The 20,853-nt window shown below is 43.0% G+C and overlaps 1 protein-coding gene across 41 annotated transcripts; it reads right to left on the minus strand.

Moving 5' to 3' along the window:
* Window positions 1-35: 35 nt before the first annotated feature.
* LOC135075669 (myosin heavy chain, muscle) lies at window positions 36-19,790 on the minus strand. Of its 41 annotated transcripts, XM_063970117.1 has the most exons (25): window positions 19,433-19,785; window positions 18,565-18,708; window positions 17,179-17,363; window positions 16,700-16,895; window positions 16,358-16,421; window positions 16,172-16,270; window positions 15,241-15,344; window positions 13,781-13,918; window positions 13,379-13,648; window positions 12,288-12,458; window positions 10,459-10,638; window positions 10,048-10,207; window positions 9,558-9,616; window positions 8,501-8,588; window positions 8,296-8,413; window positions 7,238-7,355; window positions 6,406-6,542; window positions 6,204-6,330; window positions 5,586-5,795; window positions 4,164-5,050; window positions 3,570-3,648; window positions 2,867-3,112; window positions 776-2,611; window positions 653-695; window positions 276-466 (listed from the first exon to the last, which is right to left on the minus strand). In XM_063970117.1, the coding sequence occupies exons 1-24, from the start codon at window positions 19,637-19,639 to the stop codon at window positions 672-674; spliced, it is 5,847 nt and encodes a 1,948-aa protein (XP_063826187.1). In that variant the 5' UTR covers window positions 19,640-19,785; the 3' UTR covers window positions 276-466; window positions 653-671. The 41 variants fall into 41 exon arrangements, with proteins under 41 accessions (XP_063826193.1, XP_063826185.1, XP_063826186.1 ...); XM_063970123.1 differs by lacking the exons at window positions 653-695; window positions 3,570-3,648; window positions 7,238-7,355; ... (1 more) ...; window positions 15,241-15,344; window positions 18,565-18,708 and adding exons at window positions 3,805-3,883; window positions 6,870-6,987; window positions 9,168-9,220; window positions 15,585-15,688; window positions 18,773-18,916 and having other exon boundaries at window positions 36-466; window positions 19,433-19,790; XM_063970115.1 differs by lacking the exons at window positions 653-695; window positions 7,238-7,355; window positions 9,558-9,616; ... (1 more) ...; window positions 15,241-15,344; window positions 18,565-18,708 and adding exons at window positions 6,870-6,987; window positions 9,168-9,220; window positions 11,922-12,092; window positions 15,585-15,688; window positions 18,773-18,916 and having other exon boundaries at window positions 36-466; window positions 19,433-19,786.
* Between the last annotated feature and the right edge of the window lie 1,063 nt (window positions 19,791-20,853).

The following is a 20,853-nucleotide window of genomic DNA, read 5'->3' on the forward strand; positions in this document are numbered from 1 at the left end:
TTGAAAGAAGGAAATCTAAAATAAAACTTCACGGATAGTATTTTATGACAACGATATCGCTTTATTAGATGTCAAAACGAGCAGCGGCGGCGCGGGCGCCGGCCGGTGTGGGGCTGGCGGTTGTGTCTCGGGGGCGCGGCCGGCGCGCGCGCCGCCGCCTCGCGGCACATACTCCACGGTATAATATAAATAAATATCAACAAGTTACAAAATAGCCTTCCGTAAAAAGATTAGATCACTAGTGTATATTTTTTTGTGGTTTAAAAAAATTACAGTTTCTCGTTTCACGCTTTCGTAACACATCCAACTGCTATGTATAAAAAATTGAGTTACATTTCAACGAAAAATCTGTACAGTCCGTTTTGTTTTTTGTGTAGTGGAACGTTTAGAAATCCTCGGGCGCCAGGTCGAACCTAGGTGGGAAGGTGCCGAAGCCATCAGCCAGGGCAGGGCGCGAGCGATGGGGCTGCAAGGAAAAGAAAGCATTAGAACACACCCTTGCGACTTCTGCAACGATCATGACATGCAGGAGACATGCCGGTTACTATGTATGTTGATGGATTCTTAGGTGCTATACTATGGACAAAACTATGGTCAGGGGAGCAGCACGGTTCTCGGTGCTGTAGGGGACAACCACAAGTTGCCAACTTACTTATAACTCCAGTGCTGACTTAGGGACGCCCTTTAACGGACGCCTGAACGAAAAATTACGAGTTTAGTATATTGTATATTGTAATGAAATTACAAGAAGCGGGATGAAGGGAGATCAACTTACCGCCGGACTGACTCCTCTCGCGGCAGATCCTGCACGTCCCTTGCCACGGAATTTGCTGATAGCCTGTTCGGCGAGGTCTGCCCTCTCCTCGGCCTCCTCCAACTCCTGCTGTGCCTTGCGGAACTTAGCCAAGTTGAGGGCGGCGATTTCTTCTGCTTCTTCGATCTGCCTCTTGTAGGTCTTGATCTTCTGTTGCAGTTTGTCGACGAGGTCCTGCATGCGTTCGTGGTTCTTGCGGTCCTCCTCGGCCTGGAACGTGAGCTCCTTGATGCGCCTCTCGGCCTTGCGCAGGTTCTTCTGTGCGTCGGCGTGTCTCCTCTGTTCACCGTCAAGCTCGTTCTCGAGCTCTCGTACCCTCTGTTCGAGCTTCTGGATGGCCTTCTTGCCTCCCTTGAGCGCGTTGGCCTCGGCCTCGTCCAGCCTGACCTGCAGTTCCTTGATCTGTTGCTCCAGGGCCTTGCGGAGTTTCTCCTGTGTCTGGGCGTGCTCCTGCTCAGCGCGGAGCTCGTCGGCGAGGCGGGCGGCGTCAACCATCGCCTTCTTGGCCTTCTCCTCGGAGTTCTTAGCCTCGTTGAGGAGCTCGTCGAGGTCGGAGTGCAGGGTCTGCAGCTCGGACTCGAGTTTCCTCTTGGCAGCGGACAGGGAACCGTTCTGGGCGGACAGTTCGTTGAGCTGTTCGTGAGCGTCGCCAAGTTCCTGTTCGGCCTGGCGGCGGGCACGGTCGGCCTGTTCCAGGAGTGTGCGGGACTCTTCCAGCTCGTTCTGGAGAGCGTTGGCGCGGCGTTCCGAGATGCCGAGCTGTTCGCGGGCGTCGTCGCGGGCGCGCTGTTCCTCCTCGAGGGCGGTCTGGAGGTCCTTGATCTGGGCCTGGTAGCGCTTGATGTTCTTCTGGGCCTCAGCGTTAGCCTTGTTGGCGTGGTCGAGGGCAATCTCGAGCTCGTTGATGTCGGCCTCAAGCTTCTTCTTCATGCGCAGGGCCTCAGCCTTGCCCTTAGCCTCGGCTTCGAGGGAAGCCTGCATGGAGTCGAGAGCGCGCTGGTGGTTCTTGCGGGTGTTCTCGAATTCCTCCTCCTTCTCCTGGATACGCCTGTCGATCTCCTGTCTGACCTGGGACAGCTCGAGCTGAGCGCGCAGGACCTTGTTCTCCTCCTGTTCGAGGGCAGACTCAGCCTCCTCGAGGGCGGCCTGGAGCTCGTCCTTTTCGGCCTCGAGACGCTTCCTGGCCTTCTCGATCTCGTGGATGTTGCGGCCACCTTCGCCGATCTGGTCGAGCAAGTCCTTGACTTCGTCGGCGAGGTTCTTGTTCTCGCGGCGGACGGCCTCGAGCTGCTCCTGGCCTTCCTCGTAGGCACCCTTGAGGCGGAACAATTCGGTGGAGTAGTTGCGGCATTCCTTCTGGCTGGCGTCGAGCTCGGCGGCGAGGTCGTCGACCTTGAGCTTCCATTCTCCGATGATCTTGTCGAAGGCCTTCTGTTTCTTCTCGGCGGCGTTGGCGATGGCGGTGGCACGGTCGACCTCGAGCTGCAGGTCCTCGACCTCGGTGGCGAGGCGCTGCTTGGTCTTCTCGAGGGCAACGACCTTCTGGTTGAGGGATTCGATGGTCTCCTCGGCTTCGGCGAGACGGGCCTGGAGCTTGCGCTTGGCCTCCTCGAGTTCCTCGGAGCGGGCGACGCCCTCGGACTCGTACTTGGAGCGCCACAGCTGGGCCTCGGCGTTGGCCTTGGACAGCTGGCGCTGCAGGTCAGCCTTGCCTTCAGCCTCCTCTTCGACCTGTTCGCGGATGTTGTCCAAGTCGTGTTCGAGGTTGCGGAACTTGCCAAGAAGTGTAGCGCGTTCCTATAAAAGAAAATGTTTTGGTTAAAAATGTGATTCTTAATTAGGTAATTCTCACTATGGAATGTTGACACAAAAGTCAAACAAAATCTGAATATAGACTATGATTGAATGAGAACAATAATACACACCATACCAAATAATGGAATGTATATTGGTGCTAAAGGTTTTAGAGGGTCACATTTACCGTTTACTAGTAAGTGTAGAAAAATATTTGAGAATTCATAATTAATGAGAATTGAATTATTGAATACTAACCCTAGCCTCTTCGTCGGCCAACCTCTTGGTGTCTTCCAATTGGGTGGTGAGCGAGACCTTGATCTTGGACAGCTGCGAAACCTGGGACTCAGCCTCCTCCAGTTGGCGGAGGAGGTCGGAGTTCTCAATGGACAGCTTCTTCTTGGCGGCGTCCAGGTCGTTGAGGGTGCGGTTGGCTTCATCAGCCTTGTTCTGGACCTCGTTGAGAGAGTGCTGGAGCTGCTTGACGATCTTCTCTTGGGCAGCCTATTTGAAAATAAGGTTTTAGTATTTGATCAGAAGATTATGATGTAAAATTAATTTGTAATTTGATTGTGTATTTGAAGATTAGTTGATTGAAAACTTGTTAATTACATTCCTTGATTCTAAATATTGTTTTGTTAATTTGGTGAGAATGTTATTTTTTCGAGTCTCTAATTGATAGTTATATTTAATTGTCATGCTTTCTTTTTGCAATTGTTTTGTAATTAATGATATCACACAATTATTGTCCAAGCGTTATTGCTACCATGCTAATATAGCTCATCTATTTTTGTTTCAAGTAAATTAATTTGTAGGTTAATGTTAAGATTTTTATGGTTGGGATGAGTTATGTGTTTGATGTTGAGTGTCTATTTTTATTTTCGACTAATTGGCGAAAGCTGCGAAGCGATGCTATCTGTTCCTGCAATGGCTGACGCCAAAGCTTTTTCTTGTTTTGTACCTTTTCGTTGGACAAGTGGTCGAGTCCGGCACGAAGGTCATTGACTTCGCTAAAGTATTGAGAACGCTCTTTCTCAGCCCTGAATGGATAGAATTTAAAACAATTTAGTATGTTGCCTGAGTTGCGTCGTGACGAGGGCCTGAACAGGGAGTGGTTTGTGTTGTGTCTTGGGTAGTAAGAGGTCCCATGCAAGGTTCACCCCAGGCGGTACACATGCCGTAGGAGGACATGTTACCTTTTCCCTTGCCACTTGATCGACAGCGGCGCGCGTGTTGTTAAGCTCGTTGTAGCAAGATGCACGGTCGTGCTCAGCCCTGGATTAGCATTATATTTCAATAAAGATTTTTCCACATCCCGTAATAGCTACCCACTCATAGTCTCCGAGAAATTAGAATTTAAATTCGTCAAGAACAGTCAAGGAGATTTACAGTCAATATAAAATTTTATCTGATAGAATAAGACTATGATTCAGGTGTATGCTAAAAATAGCAACCATCAACGCATACATGCGTTTTATTTAAAGACATAGGTCTGCAATATCCTGAAATTGTTGATTCGACTAAATTAGGTTATTGGGAAATGTATAATACTCACTTGGCCTTGAGCTTGTTGAGCTGGTCGAGCTGCTCGCCCATCTCGGCGACGGCATCGTTGTGCTTCTTGCGGAGGTTGGCGAGGGTGGACTCGTGCTGGATGTTGGCCTCCTCGAGGTCGCGGCGCAGCTTGCTCAGCTCAGCCTCGCGCTTCTTGTTCAGCTCGATCTGAGCGGAGGTGGCACCGCCGGCTTCCTCAAGGCGCTCACCCAGCTCCTCGAGCTCGCGGGCGAGGTCGGCGCGCTGCTTCTCAGCCTTAGCGCGGGCCTGGCGCTCGGACTCGACCTCCTCCTCCAACTCTTCGATGCGGGCCTGCAGTTCCTTGATCTGTTTCTGCAGCTTGCTGACAAGGGACTGCTCGTCCTCCAGCTTGGCGGTGAGCGACGAGATCTCCTTGTCCTTGCGCTGGATGGTCTGCTCCAGTTCCTTCTTGTTGCGCTCGAGGTCGGCGACGGCCTCCTGGGTGAGCTTGAGGTCTCCCTCGACCTTCCTCCTCTGCTTCTCAACGTCGGCGCGCAGCTTCTTCTCGCGCTCAAGAGAGTCCTCGAGCTCGTCGAGGGTTTGCTCGAGCTTCTGCTTGACCTTGTTGAGGTGGTTGACCTTGTCTTCGGCGGCCTGGAGCTCCTCGCCGGTCTTCTGGTTGGACTCGCCCTGCATCTTCTTCTCCTTGTTCAACTTGTTGATGAGCTCGTCCTGGTGGGCGATCTCGTCGTTCAAGTTGCGGATCTGGTGGTCCTTGGTGGCCTTGTCCTGCTCGGACTTCTGGACGGACAGTTCGAGGTCCTCGACATCCTTCTTCAGGCCAGAGACTTCCTGCTCCAACTTCTTCTTGGCTTGGAAGAGCTGGTTGCGGGCATCCTCCTCCTGGGTCAGGCGGTCCTGGGTGTCCTACAATTAGACAAGTGTGCATTAGCTAACTGAAAAATATTTACACAAAAATTGGTGTAATCTGTTTAAATATACCTGCTTCGTATCTATCGGCACATAATAGCTGCCATTAATGATTCGCAATAAAATCCGTGCAGCTTGCAAACGCGTATTTTTAACTTCAAACTATTTCCCGTATAAACAAACTTATGTTTATTTAAAGAAACATCACGGGCGAATCTGGTTGCCGGCTCGGCTACACTGTAGGTGTGCTAACATATTTGGTTTGAGTAATATTAGCGTTAGGATTTAGTTTTTCTAACACGGTTTGTGCCAACTCGTTTTAATTAATTGCGTTTTGACAACCGTTAATTAATTAGCTGCAATATGTACCTATCCACTTAAGTCGCATGCGACCTAGTTCCGGTTCTATTTCAGTAAGGGCTAAATATTTAGCGACAAATTCAAGTTGACATGACACGTACAAATTTTAAGTTTGATATAAATTAGAAGTAATTAATTAGATGATAATTAATTTGATGTAATAATTACTCACCCTAAGTTGGTTCTCGAGGTCGGTCTTCTGCGCCTGGAGCTTGGCGGCACGCTCCTGGGTCTCGGACAGCGATCCCTTCTCGCCCTCGAGGTTGGACAGCAGAGCGGTCTTCTCCTCAAGCAGCTTGGCGTTGAGCACCTCAAGCTCCTTGCGGAGTTTCTCCTCCTTCTCGAAAGCCTCCTGGGCCTTCGCTGCCTTCTCCTCCAGTTTCTGTAAAATATCCTCTCCTTTATCCATCGTTCCGGCCCATTCAGACACGTGCACCGAAGCCATCGTTCACTAATCAGTTTCACATCAATCAAAATTAAACACAGTATTGGTCGGTTCGTTCGAGAGAGCAGGAAGGGTGCGCGCGCCGCCGACCGCCCCGCAACTGAGCGCGCTGGAGATTTCCAGCGCTCCAGAGAGGCGCCCCCGCATCCATATTGTGTAAGGAAAAAGCGCGGCGCAGGCGCGGGGCGTGGATTCCAGAAATGGCTCCGACAGGTGCTTCGGTGTCACGTAACCGTCAGGTGGGTGCGGTCGGCTATTTGCGTTCCGCTGAATCATGCGGCTATATCCACCAATATTGGGTCAGAGTGCTTAATCATTTTAATAAGTGTGTTGATAGATACATACCGCGATCTCATCCTCGACACGGGTGACGTTGAGGAGAGGCTTGACCTTCTGCCACAACTTCCACCAGGGCCAGGTGCGGAGTTGCAGGTACTTGCGCAAGTTGCGCTGGACAACTTGGAGAGCCAATCTAAGAAAAAAATTTGGTCAGACTCGATCGTTTATGGACATGTCCTAATTTGGAGTCAGTTTTATTTATAGTTACCTCTGTTCCTGCAGCTTCTTGTACTCCTTACGGGACAGATAACCACGGATGTAGGCCTGGAGCCAAGATACGATCTTGGACAGCCTGTCGTCACGCAGCTCCTCCATCTGACCCAGGACACCAGCGCGGAAGAACACCTGCTCATACGATAAGTGTTAGCCGAAGCGGAGACGTGGAGGATAAACGAAATTCCAAAAGTTATAACATCCACGTACACCAATTTACACAAATGCATATTTTTATGAATAGTAAAATACTTTTCATATCAGTTAATACATTCAAAGATAATTTTAAATAATATTTGTTAAATAATATAAATACAATAAATATTAAAAAAATACATACATACATAACAATTCTTATAATTATAAAAATATATTTCACACGAAAGGACAACACACGGGTTAAAATCATGCACAGAGAGTATTGTAGAAGTTAGGGTGTGTGTAGCATGCTGTGTCTACCTTTGTCTTTCCAAGTCTGAAAGACTCGGAATCCAAGCCGGTTTGTTCGAGAATTTTCTCGGTGGCTTTCTCAGGCGAAATTGGTTCTTTGATCAGTTGCGGGCACAGAATTTTGTATCTGGTTTGGGAGCACACAAAATATAAAAACATCGTGTACGTGTGTGTTTGTGTATAGGTAAAGGAAAACACACAGGAGCCAGTATCGTAGGGGCTCGGGGTAAGCGGCTAAGGGTATGGGGTCAAATTATAACACCTGTCTTAGAAGGTGCTGATTATAATTCGACTAAGCGTTTGAAAGCCTGCAATCCGCCGGGTGTTTGGGATCGCTGTGGTCCAATCCTCTATCTACTGAAAGGTACAAGACATGCCTTGGTGTGACCGAGACGGTAGGACTCGACATCCAAACCCGTAGCGTCCAGGATAACTTGGGCGATTTTCTTAGGGTCACTTTCCTTGTCGACGGCTTGAGGGGCGAGGATCTTGTAGCTACATTATCAAATAATATGGACACACAATGAGGGAATGTCGAAATAGTGGATACGATTGTTCATGTATCTTAACTAGGGTATATAGGGTTGTTAGAAACATCTAAAACACCACGCCAAAGTCAGGTTCAATTATTTGAATTTCATGTTTTAGAAGTTTCTGGACATGATCAAACTAAGAGGTAAAAACATACGCATTACATTTTCTAAATACTGCTACGTGTTGATGGAAAAGGTGCAAACCAATAACTTTCAAATCTACGTATATGTATGTACGAGAAATGTCATAATGGGTGGGTATAAAAATTTGGAAGGGTATAAAACAACTCTATTTCCTTAGAGATTGTATGTATGTTCCAACTAGGTACAACTCTATCATGCTAACACCATTCTAGGATGGTATCAGTTTCTCATCTTGCCTTGGTGTGCCCAATACGATAGCTTTCGGGGTCAAGCTGTACTGATTCCAAACACTTCCTAGCTGCCTCTTTAGGATCTTTTTCGGCAGTCATGATGGCGGGCGCAAGAATCATGTAACTGTTTATTGAAACAACTTATTATTATACTACCTAATTTAAAAAAACCTAAATAAAAAACACCTTAAACTAAAACATGATATTTAATATCTAAAGTAGCTTGAGCAAACGCAAGTGGGTGCGAATTTATAGCAATAATTTTAGAAAATGTTACTCATATCATAACGCATAGACATAAGTGTCGGGATGACGTCAGAGAGTCAGCTGCAGCACTAAGAATAAACTCCAGATATCCATGGCAAAAGAATTTTGTTTTGACTCAGCTACCGAGAATCCAGATGTATCGAAATAAATTTAATCCATTTGGTGTGAAGATAAAATAAACATCATAAGTGAGTCGCAACCTCGTAAATATTGCTCGAAATTACTTTAAGGTTAAAAATAAAATATCAGATGAAATCTTACCGGAGCTTGAAGTCAGGGTAGACCATCCTGTTGGGGAAACCTTTACGGCAAATACGGATACCCTCAAGCACACCGTTACAGGTCAGCTGGTGCATCACAAGGTGAGAGTCGATGAGACCTGGCGGAGAAAAACGTCATGTACTCGTGCGACAAGTGACGATCAGCTTTCGCGAAGATTTTGCTGTAAGTTTGAACTATTACTCACCAGGCTGTTTCAACTCGTTGGGAATGATACAACGCACGAAGTGAGGCTGAGTAGACCTCAGAGTTGTCATCAAGTTGTTAAGTTGTTCCTGTGAATGTTAACGGTTTATTAGCAAGCGACACCAATTTTGAGGATTTTCTTGTTAAACAAAATGCACTCATTAATAATTTCAAGTATGTATTCTTTTGTTCAAGATACATTGAAGTAGACGATTATTTCTGTAATACTAAAATGATCGTCTACGTAACAAATAAAACACGATGGGATGAAAGTTGCGACAAGTACATTGATGTAAGATGCGTTTTTAACCAAATACACACCACAACGGTTAACGAATACAGCACACAGAAAACAAAAGCATTGTATCTACAGCAACAAAGGCAGCGCCCTCCTATTCAACACATAGTTTTCTTATAGGACTCCTTTGCAGCTGAGCGGTGATAATTACATCGACACAACAAGTAATCTGTGCGTCTACGATGGAAAAATACAGTGCACTAAATTAAATTACTAAATCAGATGTGAGGAGGTCATTTCTACATTACTCTTCAACATCTACAAATTAAACAATTCAATGTCTAGTTCAACTTGCGTAGGCTACATCCAGGTAGTGCTCTACGTCTTGTAAAATAACAGAAAAACAATCTACATAAATACTCTTAATAACCTTGTAAGCGGAGGAGACAGTAGCGAAACCACCGCCCTTCTTACCGCGACCGCCTATGGAGGTACATTAACAAGCACTTATTAGTAAAAAAGACGGCACAATGACACCACAAGGATACAGCGAGACGACTTCGCGGCTAACACCTGCAAACATTGACGCCGAAGACGAGCTGAACGAAACACATACACAGACGTGGACGATTAAAGTGAGAGCGTAAAAGGCTGGCCCCTAATGTTTGACTTTCTGTCAAGATGATGATATTGATAATGGTAATGATAGTACAGTAAACGCAGGAGCCATTATAGAGACCAGCCTCAAGCGTGAAGACAATAGGATAGTGTGAAGCCACGTGAAGACAGAAGCAAATCGTGGACATAGTTTCCAGTTTACCCTGTAGAGTGATGATACGGTCTGGAAGGCAGAACCCTTCGCGCGCTTGCCACCAGCGCCTATTTTTTTAAAAAGTGCATGAGAAAGGAAAAAAGATATCAGTCGTATATGCTGATTTGGATGTTGTATCAGCGATTATAAGTGATAATGGACCAAGAGCACTGAAGTATTTTGTGCTCTTGGGTCAAGTTCCACGATGAGTTGAAATGAATGTTACTAAGGAGTAGTTTCCTTTTTATTGAATGTTTAAGTTTGTGTTAAGTATGTATATGTTTCCTGACATAGTTAGCTCATGATACCTGGTATGTGTTCGTCTCCAGTCCAAAATTCCTGAGCTATTTGTCAGATAAATCTAGATAATGGCTTGTCATTTTAATTAAAAATTGAAAATAATCTTTACAAATTCAAAAAGTATCATCATAATAATATAAAATTCTAGTTCTTACAAAAAGTATTTCAGTTGGGACTATATAAAACAAAAGTAACGTACCCTTGCCACCAGCGGCGCCACCAGCGTCACCAGACTGACCAGGGTGGTCAGCAAAGATCTCCTTGATCAGCGCGTTCTGACCCTTCTTGAACTGGTCGACGACGGTGTCGTTAAGGGGGTCCTTGTTCTTCTCAAGCCATCCAGTGATGTTGTAGCCGACCTGTTTCACAAAGATAATCATATGTCAAAGTTGGTACACGGTGCAAGTTAATCAGCGACCCTATGACTTGTCTATCGTCGAAAATAAAGGACAAATTAGACACGAGCGAGCCTCGCTTTAACATGAGTAATGACTATCTTTTACTGAGTTAATCTTTTTGTATCAAACGTGGCTTATTCAAGTTATTTGGTGATAGACACCCAATTGAAAAGACAACATAATGTACAAAGAAGAAAATGTCAGATACTTACGTTACCGGCGTAGTGACCAATGGCGAAGTGAGCGGCCTGGCAACCGGGCTTGGGGGGCTTGGGCTTCAGGTAAGGAGCAGACTTGCCCAAGTGGTTGTTGTTCAACTTCTCAACGAAGGTTAGATCGGTGGCTTTCGGGAACATAGACTCTTCCTCAAGGATGGAGAGGATACCCATAGGCTGAAATCGGACCGGTGAGATTAGGACGCGAAGGGGCGGCACGGACAGCCTAAGTGGTGGAATTTTTGACAATTTTTTTCTAACGTTACTGAAATTTAAATTTACATTTGCTTACTCTCAAATTGATTGCTATTTTGTTACTTATTAATGTTTCTTTTTTATCTAATTCAATACCAAAAAAAGTTATCTTTAAGTTGAAACTCATTCAAAAAGATAAATTATGATTTTAATCAAAATTACTATTAATATTCAAACTACAATTACTATTAAAATTTATTACAAATTACTGCTACAAAAATTACAATTAAATTTACTTTTGCTACTAAAGTTTAAAAGATCGGTGCTCGATTATGTAAGTACTTAAAACTACATAGTGTTTAGTAGTAATTGTGCTGAAAGATGATAGAAGCTTCATGCAGAAAATAAATGTGTATTGTGTGAGCTTTGCCTACCATATTTGCGGTGTGAGTTAGAAGCCTATTTACCTTTATTTAGACACAGTGAAGCTGTTATCGTCTACCGTATTAGATAAAGTTATCAAAAATAAGTTATTTTATGTACTTCAAAATATTGCATCCTCATTGCGAATCGTGCGCAGACCTAACAGCGGTGAATTTAGGAATTTATTCAAAACGCGCGGTAGTTGGCTGAATCTACATTATTGATATTGTAGGCAGTAGCTTAGCTTGCCGTTTTGGATATGTGCGTGTGTGGTAGAAGCAAGTTTCTGTTTAATTACAGTACCGCGAGCGAGGGACATAGCCAGCACCTTGCGGCATATCATTACGGCAGCCCGAAGCTCCACTATACGCGGCCCGAAACTTTAAGCTGTAAACGATACATTTCTAATACCTTTTCTATCAAATCTATTGTCGGTTGAAGATCCATACCAAAATCTATAAAGGTCCATTGGATCCCTTCCCTCTCATACTCCTCTTGTTCTAGCACGAACATGAAATGATTAAAGTACTGTTGCAATCGTTCGTTGGTAAAATTAATACATAGCTGATTAAATCCGTTCATCTGGAGGAAACATGAAAACATACACGTGTTAATTAAACAAAACTAGTCGTTTACGTGTTGGTGTGTGTGAGATATTACTAGAAAGAAGATAGAGACACACAAAAACCACACAGAGCATTGAAGAGCCCTTGAACAACGTTTCAAAGTGGTTCCAATTTGAATTTAGGCCATAAAGATATCAATGGAAATTTTGAGTGGTTGTTCAAAAGCCCCGATAATGGCGAGTTGCAAGCGTTCTCAGTTGCGTTGCCGCCATCTACCTTTTCAATAAGGTCAATGCAATTTTGAAGGTCCATGCCAAAGTCAATGAATGTCCATTCGATGCCTTCGCGCTGGTATTCTTCTTGCTCCAGTACGAACATATGATGGTTAAAGAACTGCTGAAGTTTCTCGTTGGTGAAGTTAATGCAGAGTTGCTCAAAACCGTTGAACTGCAGGAAGATTAACGGGGTGGGTTAAGCTAAGGGGTATTGTGCTGGCTGCGGATTTCGTTCCGCAGTTCAGTCCCTAACTCCTGAACGTGAGGGCCGTGCGAGTCTCTATTGCGCACGGAAGTTGAAGTTCGTTAATCCCGCCTCGTGCCCCATCGACGGCGGGCGCAAACCGACGATCGCGACGACTATTACCTTCTCGATAAGATCGATACAAGCGAGCAAGTCCATTCCGAAATCGATGAAGGTCCAGTTGATGCCCTCCTTTTTGTACTCTTCTTGCTCGAGTACGAACATGTGGTGGTTAAAGAACTGCTGCAGCTTCTCATTGGTGAAGTTAATGCAGAGTTGCTCGAATCCGTTGTACTTTTTTAAACAATAGGAAGCCGAGATAAATGAAAGGAAACACGGTTAGCGACAGTCTTTCTATACTATGATAATCCATTAGTCAGCGGGGATGCTATAGCTATACTATGAACTAGAAATCACATCTGGAACATCGAGGGTTAAAGACACTTTACTACCCAGGGCTTTGGACCCTAGTTATACCTTCTCAATAAGATCTATGCAGGCGAGCAAGTCCATCCCAAAATCAATGAATTCCCAATGAATTCCTTCCCTGGTGTACTCTTCTTGCTCCAACACAAACATGTGGTGATTGAAGAATTGTTGGAGTTTCTCGTTTGTGAAGTTAATGCAAAGTTGCTCAAACCCATTGTACTAAGAAATCAAATTGGCATTAATATCAAGGAAATCACAGTGTCTTATCATCTATTCCCAGTTTTGTCATCCGTCTATTACTGGTCTAGTCTTATATCTATTATTTCTATACTATAAGTCTATTTCTAGTATACTGTAACAATTAACTGTAAGGATTTGGATGAAATCCGTATACTTGTACAAAGAAAAACACATACTGCCGGTCCTTATTTCAACAATGAATTGATAATAAAGAAATATTTATTGTTTTACTAAGTAGTTTATTACAAGGAAAGCAGTATGTGTGTATTACACAATTTATAGAGTGGGATACCTTAGGCAAGATTCATTATACTTCCATCGATATTTTTAAACATCAATTATTCATTTTTTTATGCAAGACAAGCTAGGTATTTGACACATAATAATATCTGCCCTTAACCAAATTAACCAAATCTCTGATACTAAAAGTATATCAGAGCATTTTAAAGTCATTAAAATTTTCAATGATCAAATTATTAATTTTTATTTTTTGTCTTGTATCTTGCCTAAGGGGGCATCTGTTGCCAATGTCCACGAATACTCACGTCGAAGATTTCGAAACCGGCAATATCCAGTACACCGATGAAGTGCTGCCTCTTCTGCTTGGTGTCTAGGGTCTCGTTACACTTCTTCACCAGCCACTTGAACAGCCTGTCGAATATACCCTTGCAAAGGGCACCGACGGAGTTGGTGACCTGGTCCTTGTTACGACCCTGGGTCACGAACTCGTTTCCGACCTTGATGCGGGGCTTCAACAAGTTCTTGTACAAGTCCTGGCAGTCGACACCGAGGAGCTTGGCGACCCTCTCACCGTCCTAGAAAAGAAAATGACATTTTTGTTAGTAATTTCCTTCACATAAGCTTCTTTATTGCCTGCATGATTATGTTTTACTACTTTTTGATATTCACATATTTTTGAGAGAAATGACATAGAAATTTATATTTACCTCGGTACCGTCAGCCTCAGCCTGTTCCTCGCGACCCCTCTGCTTGAACTTCATGCAACCCATGTGCATGACAGCGGCGGTGATCTTGTATACGTTGTCCTTCTCTTCCTGGGTGAAACCCAGAATGTCGAAGGCTTGCTATAATACCAAAAATGCGTTAATATCTTCGAATATGATGGGTTTGGGAAATTGATTTTAAATTGGCGGGAAAACTGAATAGAAATGATTTTATAGTGATAAAAAACTAAAAACAGGGTACGATAAAAATTTGATGAGAATACATAAACATTAAACAAATATTTATACTACAAAGCATTTTAAAATCAGCAAATTTTGGTTTTTATTGTAAAAAATGTGAGGAAAATTGATTCAAAAGGAAATGTTCGTGAAAAAGTGGAGCAAATTGTAATCAACAAATAAAAAACTGTGTGATAATATGATGACTTACCGAATAACATTAGTTTTGTTAGCAAAAAATAAATTGTTGATCAGCGTTAGCAGATTAGGCATTTGATGTTTTTTTCCTAGGTGCACAAGGTAGGGAAAAGTGTGACTCTACAAGACAGTATACTGTACACAGTATACTGTATACACTGTGATATCCTAATAGACGAACGTGCCCACAAGTTCATTTTGCAGTGTCGATACGTTGACTATACAAATCGTCGCTAATACTCCTTCCATTAAAGTCAATTTTAATGGTAGAACTAAAATTTTGAACTCTGTATTTCGCGATACAGAGTGACAATTACAAAACTTCTGCCATCTAGGGCAAGTTTTTGGGGATGACGAACACCTCTATAACCCTCTGAGCCACTTACGTCGGTCAACAAACATTCCTCGCCGTCATCTACGTTGGGGATGGTAATCTTACCCTGGGCGACGTTATAGTAATCGTGAATGTCGTTGGACAACAAGCACATGTCTGTAGATCAACCAAATTTTAACAGTTACAATTTTGAAGAATCTCCTGCGGCCCGTCGATACAGCCCTATGTGTGTAAATCGTGTCGTGTCAACATTTTAGTCGTGTGGGTGTGCTTGTGCTGGATCGGGGTAACTATTACTATCCGTGATAAAACCTGTGCACAAAGCCTTTGTGAACTAGCAGGGAGCGGACATGTGTATGTCAGAGTTTTTGATACTAAACAGACCAATTTACGGATAACTGAATCAACCGCACGCTCCATGCGCAGTTCGTGACTTACGACCGTCAGTTCGAACTCTTCGCCGTCGTTGACTCCAGGTATCCGTGTCGTGCCCTGACTTATGAGGGGATAGTCCGACACCCGGTTGCTTAGCATCAACATCTCTGTGAACACCAAGGAGCATCTGACATACACATGCGAGACTGAGTTCCGTCAGCCGCAAGCGAAGCAGCAAGCAACAGTTGGCTAAAATGGAAGGTGGAAGGAACAGATCGAAGAATGAGATGAGCCAGTAGTCTTATGCTGGACTCACGTCAGTAAGCCTCATTTCCTCGCCGTCATCGACGCCGGGAATGACAGTCTTGCCTTGCGACACGATGTTGTAGTCCATGACGTCGTTGGATAAAAAGCACTGGGCTATAAAAGGACACCAATCACAGTCACATTTGATAATTGGTGCCTCAAGTCTAGGTAACTAACTAAAACACATGCTAACATTGGATGGATCCAGGACAAAACTAAGGTAAAACTAGTCTATGGTCATCTCGGCCTGTTCTTAGGCGAGATGCCACCGCCGCCCGGTTGCTTGCGGTGCGGCGGCGGCCCAAATATTGGTAACACCGACAGTGCCTTCGGTTCTAAGAAGGCTGGACTTACGTCGGTCAAGGTACATTCCTCGCCATCGTCTACGTTGGGGATGGTAGTTTTTCCTTGCGATACGATGTAATAGTCATAGATGTCGTTTGACAGCAAACACATCTCTAAATAGTGAAATGCAAGTTATTATTTGGTTTTAAAATCTTGTAGAGTGTAGTGTAAATAAATACATTTCAAAAAGCTATCAACATCAAATAAAAACTTCAAAATGTAGGTATTAGCAAAAACGTAACATTCACTACTACATTGAATTAAATTTTATCGACTTTTCTATTGATAAAAGTTATTTTCAGAATTTGATGTGGATAGCTAGTTACACATAGTTAACAAGTAATACAATAAAATTAAAGGAACTGATCCAAATCCAAATATTTTAAAATTGATCTAAAATAATGTACAATTTTATATTAAATATTTAATTGCTAGAAATACGAGTATCTGTTATGATCGTTACTCATTAAAAATTAGGTGATTCATATTTTCAAAAGTTCTTTAACATTAAAATCATCATCGTTATCATGTTCAGTATTATGTGATACTGTGATGTATCCTCTAGCCCCATTCGCTAGTGTATCCCTGATACGTACCCTTAAGTCCGGGGACGGAGCCAGACATCATCTGGTAGAAGATGTGGTAGGAACGCTCAAGGGCCTGTTGGGAGATGACACGGGCCTTCTCAAGCAGATCTGGAGAAAAGAGAGAATACTTAAGACTATAGAACTTAAACTGGAAGAACTATCAGATGATTTTCAAACATCAGAAGTGGAACTTACAGGTCTCAATGTCAGCACCAGCCAGTTTACCAGAGGGGCCGAAGTGGATACGGATGAATTTACCCTGGGGAAGAACGAAAGCGTGATCAGATAATGTATTGACAATTTTTGCACAGACTCGATCGACATGCTCGTAGGTAGACGCAAATTATGGAGAAAAAATTGAACATAAATTGAATTTGGAACTCAATGTTTTAATATAAATTGAAACTGGATTTTTCTTTTTAAATATCAATTGAAATTGGAATTCCTTTGTTTCAAATGTAAATGTTAGACTAAACTTTAGATTTGTTCAAGTTTGGATTGGTTAGTAAAAGTAAAATAAGCAAAGTGGATACTTACGAAACGGGAGGAGTTGTCGTTACGCACAGTCTTGGCGTTACCGAAGGCTTCAAGCACAGGGTTAGTTTGTACGACCTGGTCTTCCAGGGATCCCTTCTTCTCCGCGTTGGGGTCCTTCTTCTGGGAAGCACCCACGGTGGCGAAGTACGCAATTACCTTCTTCGTGTTCTCAGTCTTTCCGGCACCAGACTCACCGCTGTTGAATTAGAGAGTTTCTTACGTTACAAGTCTGAAAAGTCCACCCTAGAAGTTTTCTAACTGACCTTGATTTGATGAGATTGATTGATTGATTGAGATTTGTCTTTTTACTTTTGACGATAGCATCTTCTTTGTTTTTTAACTTTGTTCATCAATCACAACTTTATCTGCATTATTGACTCTATTGTTATTGGAAGTTACTTTTTTAATGTTTTAAATCGCCAAATTGACTCGAATTTGTCTAAGTTATCATCTAAAAGGTTTCTAAAGAAAATACTTACGTAATCAACATAGATTGATTCTCGTGGTTGGTCAACATGTTGACGTAAGCGCCGTCGGAAATGGCGAAAATGTGGGGGGGTACTTCCGAACGACGCTTGCCTCGGTACAGCTTGGCACATCGGAACGTGTACACGGGGAATCTCTTGTAAGGGTTGATAGCCACACAGAAGAGACCCGAGTACGTCTGTGGTGATAACAGAGAGATTAGAAAGGGTTAACGGTGGGGTTAAGTGATGACGGTGATTGTAATTTTGCTGGTGAAATTATGGGGAACATGGTGCACTCTGAGAAGGTTACTAATGTTTTTAATTCTAAATTATGTGTAAATAATTTGGGACATTTAAAATCTTGACAAGAAAAGTTTTTTTTTTACTTTTTAGAGATGCTTCAAGATTCGAAAGTAAGTGGATGATTATTATGGATGACACGATAATGGCATTTAAATCTATGTAAAACCAAATCACCAAGAAAAACACACATGCACAGAGATAGTATTGTATTGATACTTTTGTTCTCTGTGCAAATAAAATTAGTAAAATTCTCTGCAATTTTTTTGTAATTGATCAATCTCAAAATGCAATTATTGAAATGCCACAAATTAACAGTATTTTGTTTACAAAAAGCAGCATGAGTGCAAAATGAATTCCCATCAGAGAATTTTACTGACAAAAACATAAAAATTTTTGAGACTTAAAATGGTCTCTATGAAAAATGTATTACGCAGAGCAAGGGTACAGTAATGATACCTTTGTGCTCCGACAGAGAAAGAAAAACTCCTTGCTTTCTGGAAACCAGGAAGCCTCAAGAATGCTAAATCACAACAACGAAATCTATTCTAGACACGAAGAAAACTAAACGAACTTAGAACAAATTAATGCTAAATTGCAGAAATCTGAAGAAGAATCGTCTTGCAGATGCTCCCACCGACTTGTCCTGTGTAAAGGGTTCAAGTTCGGCTCTTGGAAGGATTAGTCACAGTTGGGAGACAGGACCTTGGTTCACTTGTAGACACATTTCCAATTTATGTTGGAACTCAACTAGTTTCAACTTTCAAGTTCGGTTATGTCCACGTTGACACTTTTATTATAGATGTGTTTACTGTCCCAAATATATTAATACAGCCAGAAAACAAACAAAGATTATCGAATAGGACAGAGTAAAATAGAATAGCGCTCCGAAATAGATTCGGCTGGCATATCAATGTACTACTTTTAGACTCAAATCGAAACATCAATCCAAGACGAATTGCGCCGTTCATGGCTAGCTAATGCACTTTAAAACTTGGTTGCTATCCAACAATAGAAATGTGTCTACAGCGTTGAGAGATTGGAGAGGTGAGGGCCATGCACACTCCAAGGCTGCAACTCCTCCGGCTCCTGACTTACGTAGATAAGCTTATGGTAATATCTCTGCTTCAAGTTATACAAAACTGAAGCGTCGTTGAGGTATGTCAAGTTGGACATGTCCTCGCATTTCTCGTACTTAGGTGGGTTGACTTGACCTACAAGATCCTTCTTGAAGTCTTTGGTCTGTGGGAGAGATAGTTACATTAGTACTATAGTAAAGGTAAAGGCGCATCTTGCGCCTACTTACGTAGATCAGTTTCGCATAATATCGTTGTCGGAGGTTGTGCAGTACAGCGGCTTCGTTAAGATATGTCAAGTCAGCCATGTCCTCGACTTTCTCGAATTTCGGCGGGTTTACTTGTGAGAGGAGTTCCTTTTTTAATGTCTTCTCCTGCTCATTCAATAGAAAGATTAAGTATGGGCTTGAAACAAAGTTGAAGTTAATAACTAATTCCATCAATCACAGTAATTGTTGTAAAGTAATTGTTTGCAATTTGATTTTTATAATTACTATTACATTTTTGAATATCCATTGTAATTAACTGAAGTGCATCAATCATCAACAATGAACCCAAAGATCGTCTTATTAATTTAACATTTATTTTCATTGACTCTACCATGACCTTCTGTCGAGTTAAGTTTCAAAGTTATCGAGTATTTATAATTTATGAAATAACTTTTAAGTTTAACGTCTAAAATAATAACACTTTTTACTATTTACTTATGAGACTTGTACATCTCACTACACAGGTGGAAATTGTTTACTAGGATTGTCATTTCCTTTTCAGAATTATCTTTTAATCATTGTATAATTTCTGAAGTAGATAGGTACTTCCACTATCAATTAACAACTTTCTCTCGTTGGGTTCATTGACTTTAAGATGCCTTATCCAGTAGTTATCATTACCTCGCCTCCAGGTAGGTTGACAGTCACCAGGTCGCCCTTGGTGGCTTTAATTTCTCCCTGCAGGAAGCCCTCCTTTTCGTCCGGCACCCAGCATGCTTTCTTGCCATCGTAAGGCTTGCTCTGGTCGATACGCTTCTGTTCTAGAGATACAAACAGGTATGGGGTCGGATCGGGGTCCTCTCCATCTTGGACCACTGGCTTCGGCATTTCGGAGGGCTAACGAGACTTTGGGCTAGTCGAGACACGAAAACGAGCCCTGGAGCCTTCCTGCGGAACACAGCGCGGTTAGTGGATTGCGGAGAGCTGAAGAATCGAGCGGAGCTGTCCGCCCAGCGTGCGTCTATTTGTGGCTGTAACTCGAGTAGTGCCCGCTTTGGGACCGATGCCAGCGCGCGCGCACGTTTGCGTAACGGAGTTTTATGCGCGCGCGTTTTTATTAGCTTATTCCCGAACGGCCCTTCGCGGATGTTACGTCACGCGGAATGCGGTCTGGACGCACGCCAACCGATTTATCCGACGCCGGATTATTGTTTATTGTCTTTTATGGTGATGGTCGATGGTCTGGAAGTTCGATTGCATTGATTGATCTATCATCGGGTAAATTATGAAATAATTAAAAATTATGACAAAAATTCTTAAAAAGACTGTTTATTTTCAAATGATTTCTATCTAACTTGATTGCATTTCTGTTTCCATTTTATTGTTTAATTTCAAATCATTGTTCAAATTCAAATCATTGTTCAAATTCAAATCATTGTTCAAATTCAAATCATTGTTCAAATTCAAATTATTGTTCAATTACAATTCAATTTCAAATACGTTTCAGACATTTTCAGTTTCAGTCAATTTCTTTTCAAATTCGTTTCTATTGTTAAAAATCAAACTGTTCCTTTCAATTTGAAATTTATCATTCAAAACAATCAAATTGTTCACAACGTATCATTTGCATCAAATAAATCAATCAATCGGCATCACACTATAAATCAATAACTGCGTCAAAACCAAGAACCACCACCACGTTCACTTGATCACAAGCACACAAAATCCAATATCGGTAAATCAGCTGACGGGTCCGACGTCACAGGGATGCACTCGCGAGCCACTGACACGCTAGGCGCACGGCGCGTGCGACTACTTACGTTTGAAGCCGTTCTGACCGGCGGCGGGGCGCCGCGACGGCTTTTATACTCGGAACACGACACCATCGCTCGGGATCACCCCATTTTAGGCGGATCCCAGCTTGGGCCACAGTTACGCTTTCAGACGAGTTTCGCTTTCACTTCAGCGGTAGCGGCCGCCGTCACCAGGCCCGAACGGATTTAAGCGCGGAAACCTTTCAAGCTCCTTCAGTCTGGGCTCGACCACCATGCGAGCCTCTTCTTCACCTCAAAGCCTTTATGCTACGTTAATGCTCTCTTTTA

The sequence above is a fragment of the Ostrinia nubilalis genome, chromosome 10, assembly GCF_963855985.1.
Source record: "Ostrinia nubilalis chromosome 10, ilOstNubi1.1, whole genome shotgun sequence".
Taxonomy (NCBI): Eukaryota; Metazoa; Arthropoda; class Insecta; order Lepidoptera; family Crambidae; genus Ostrinia; species Ostrinia nubilalis.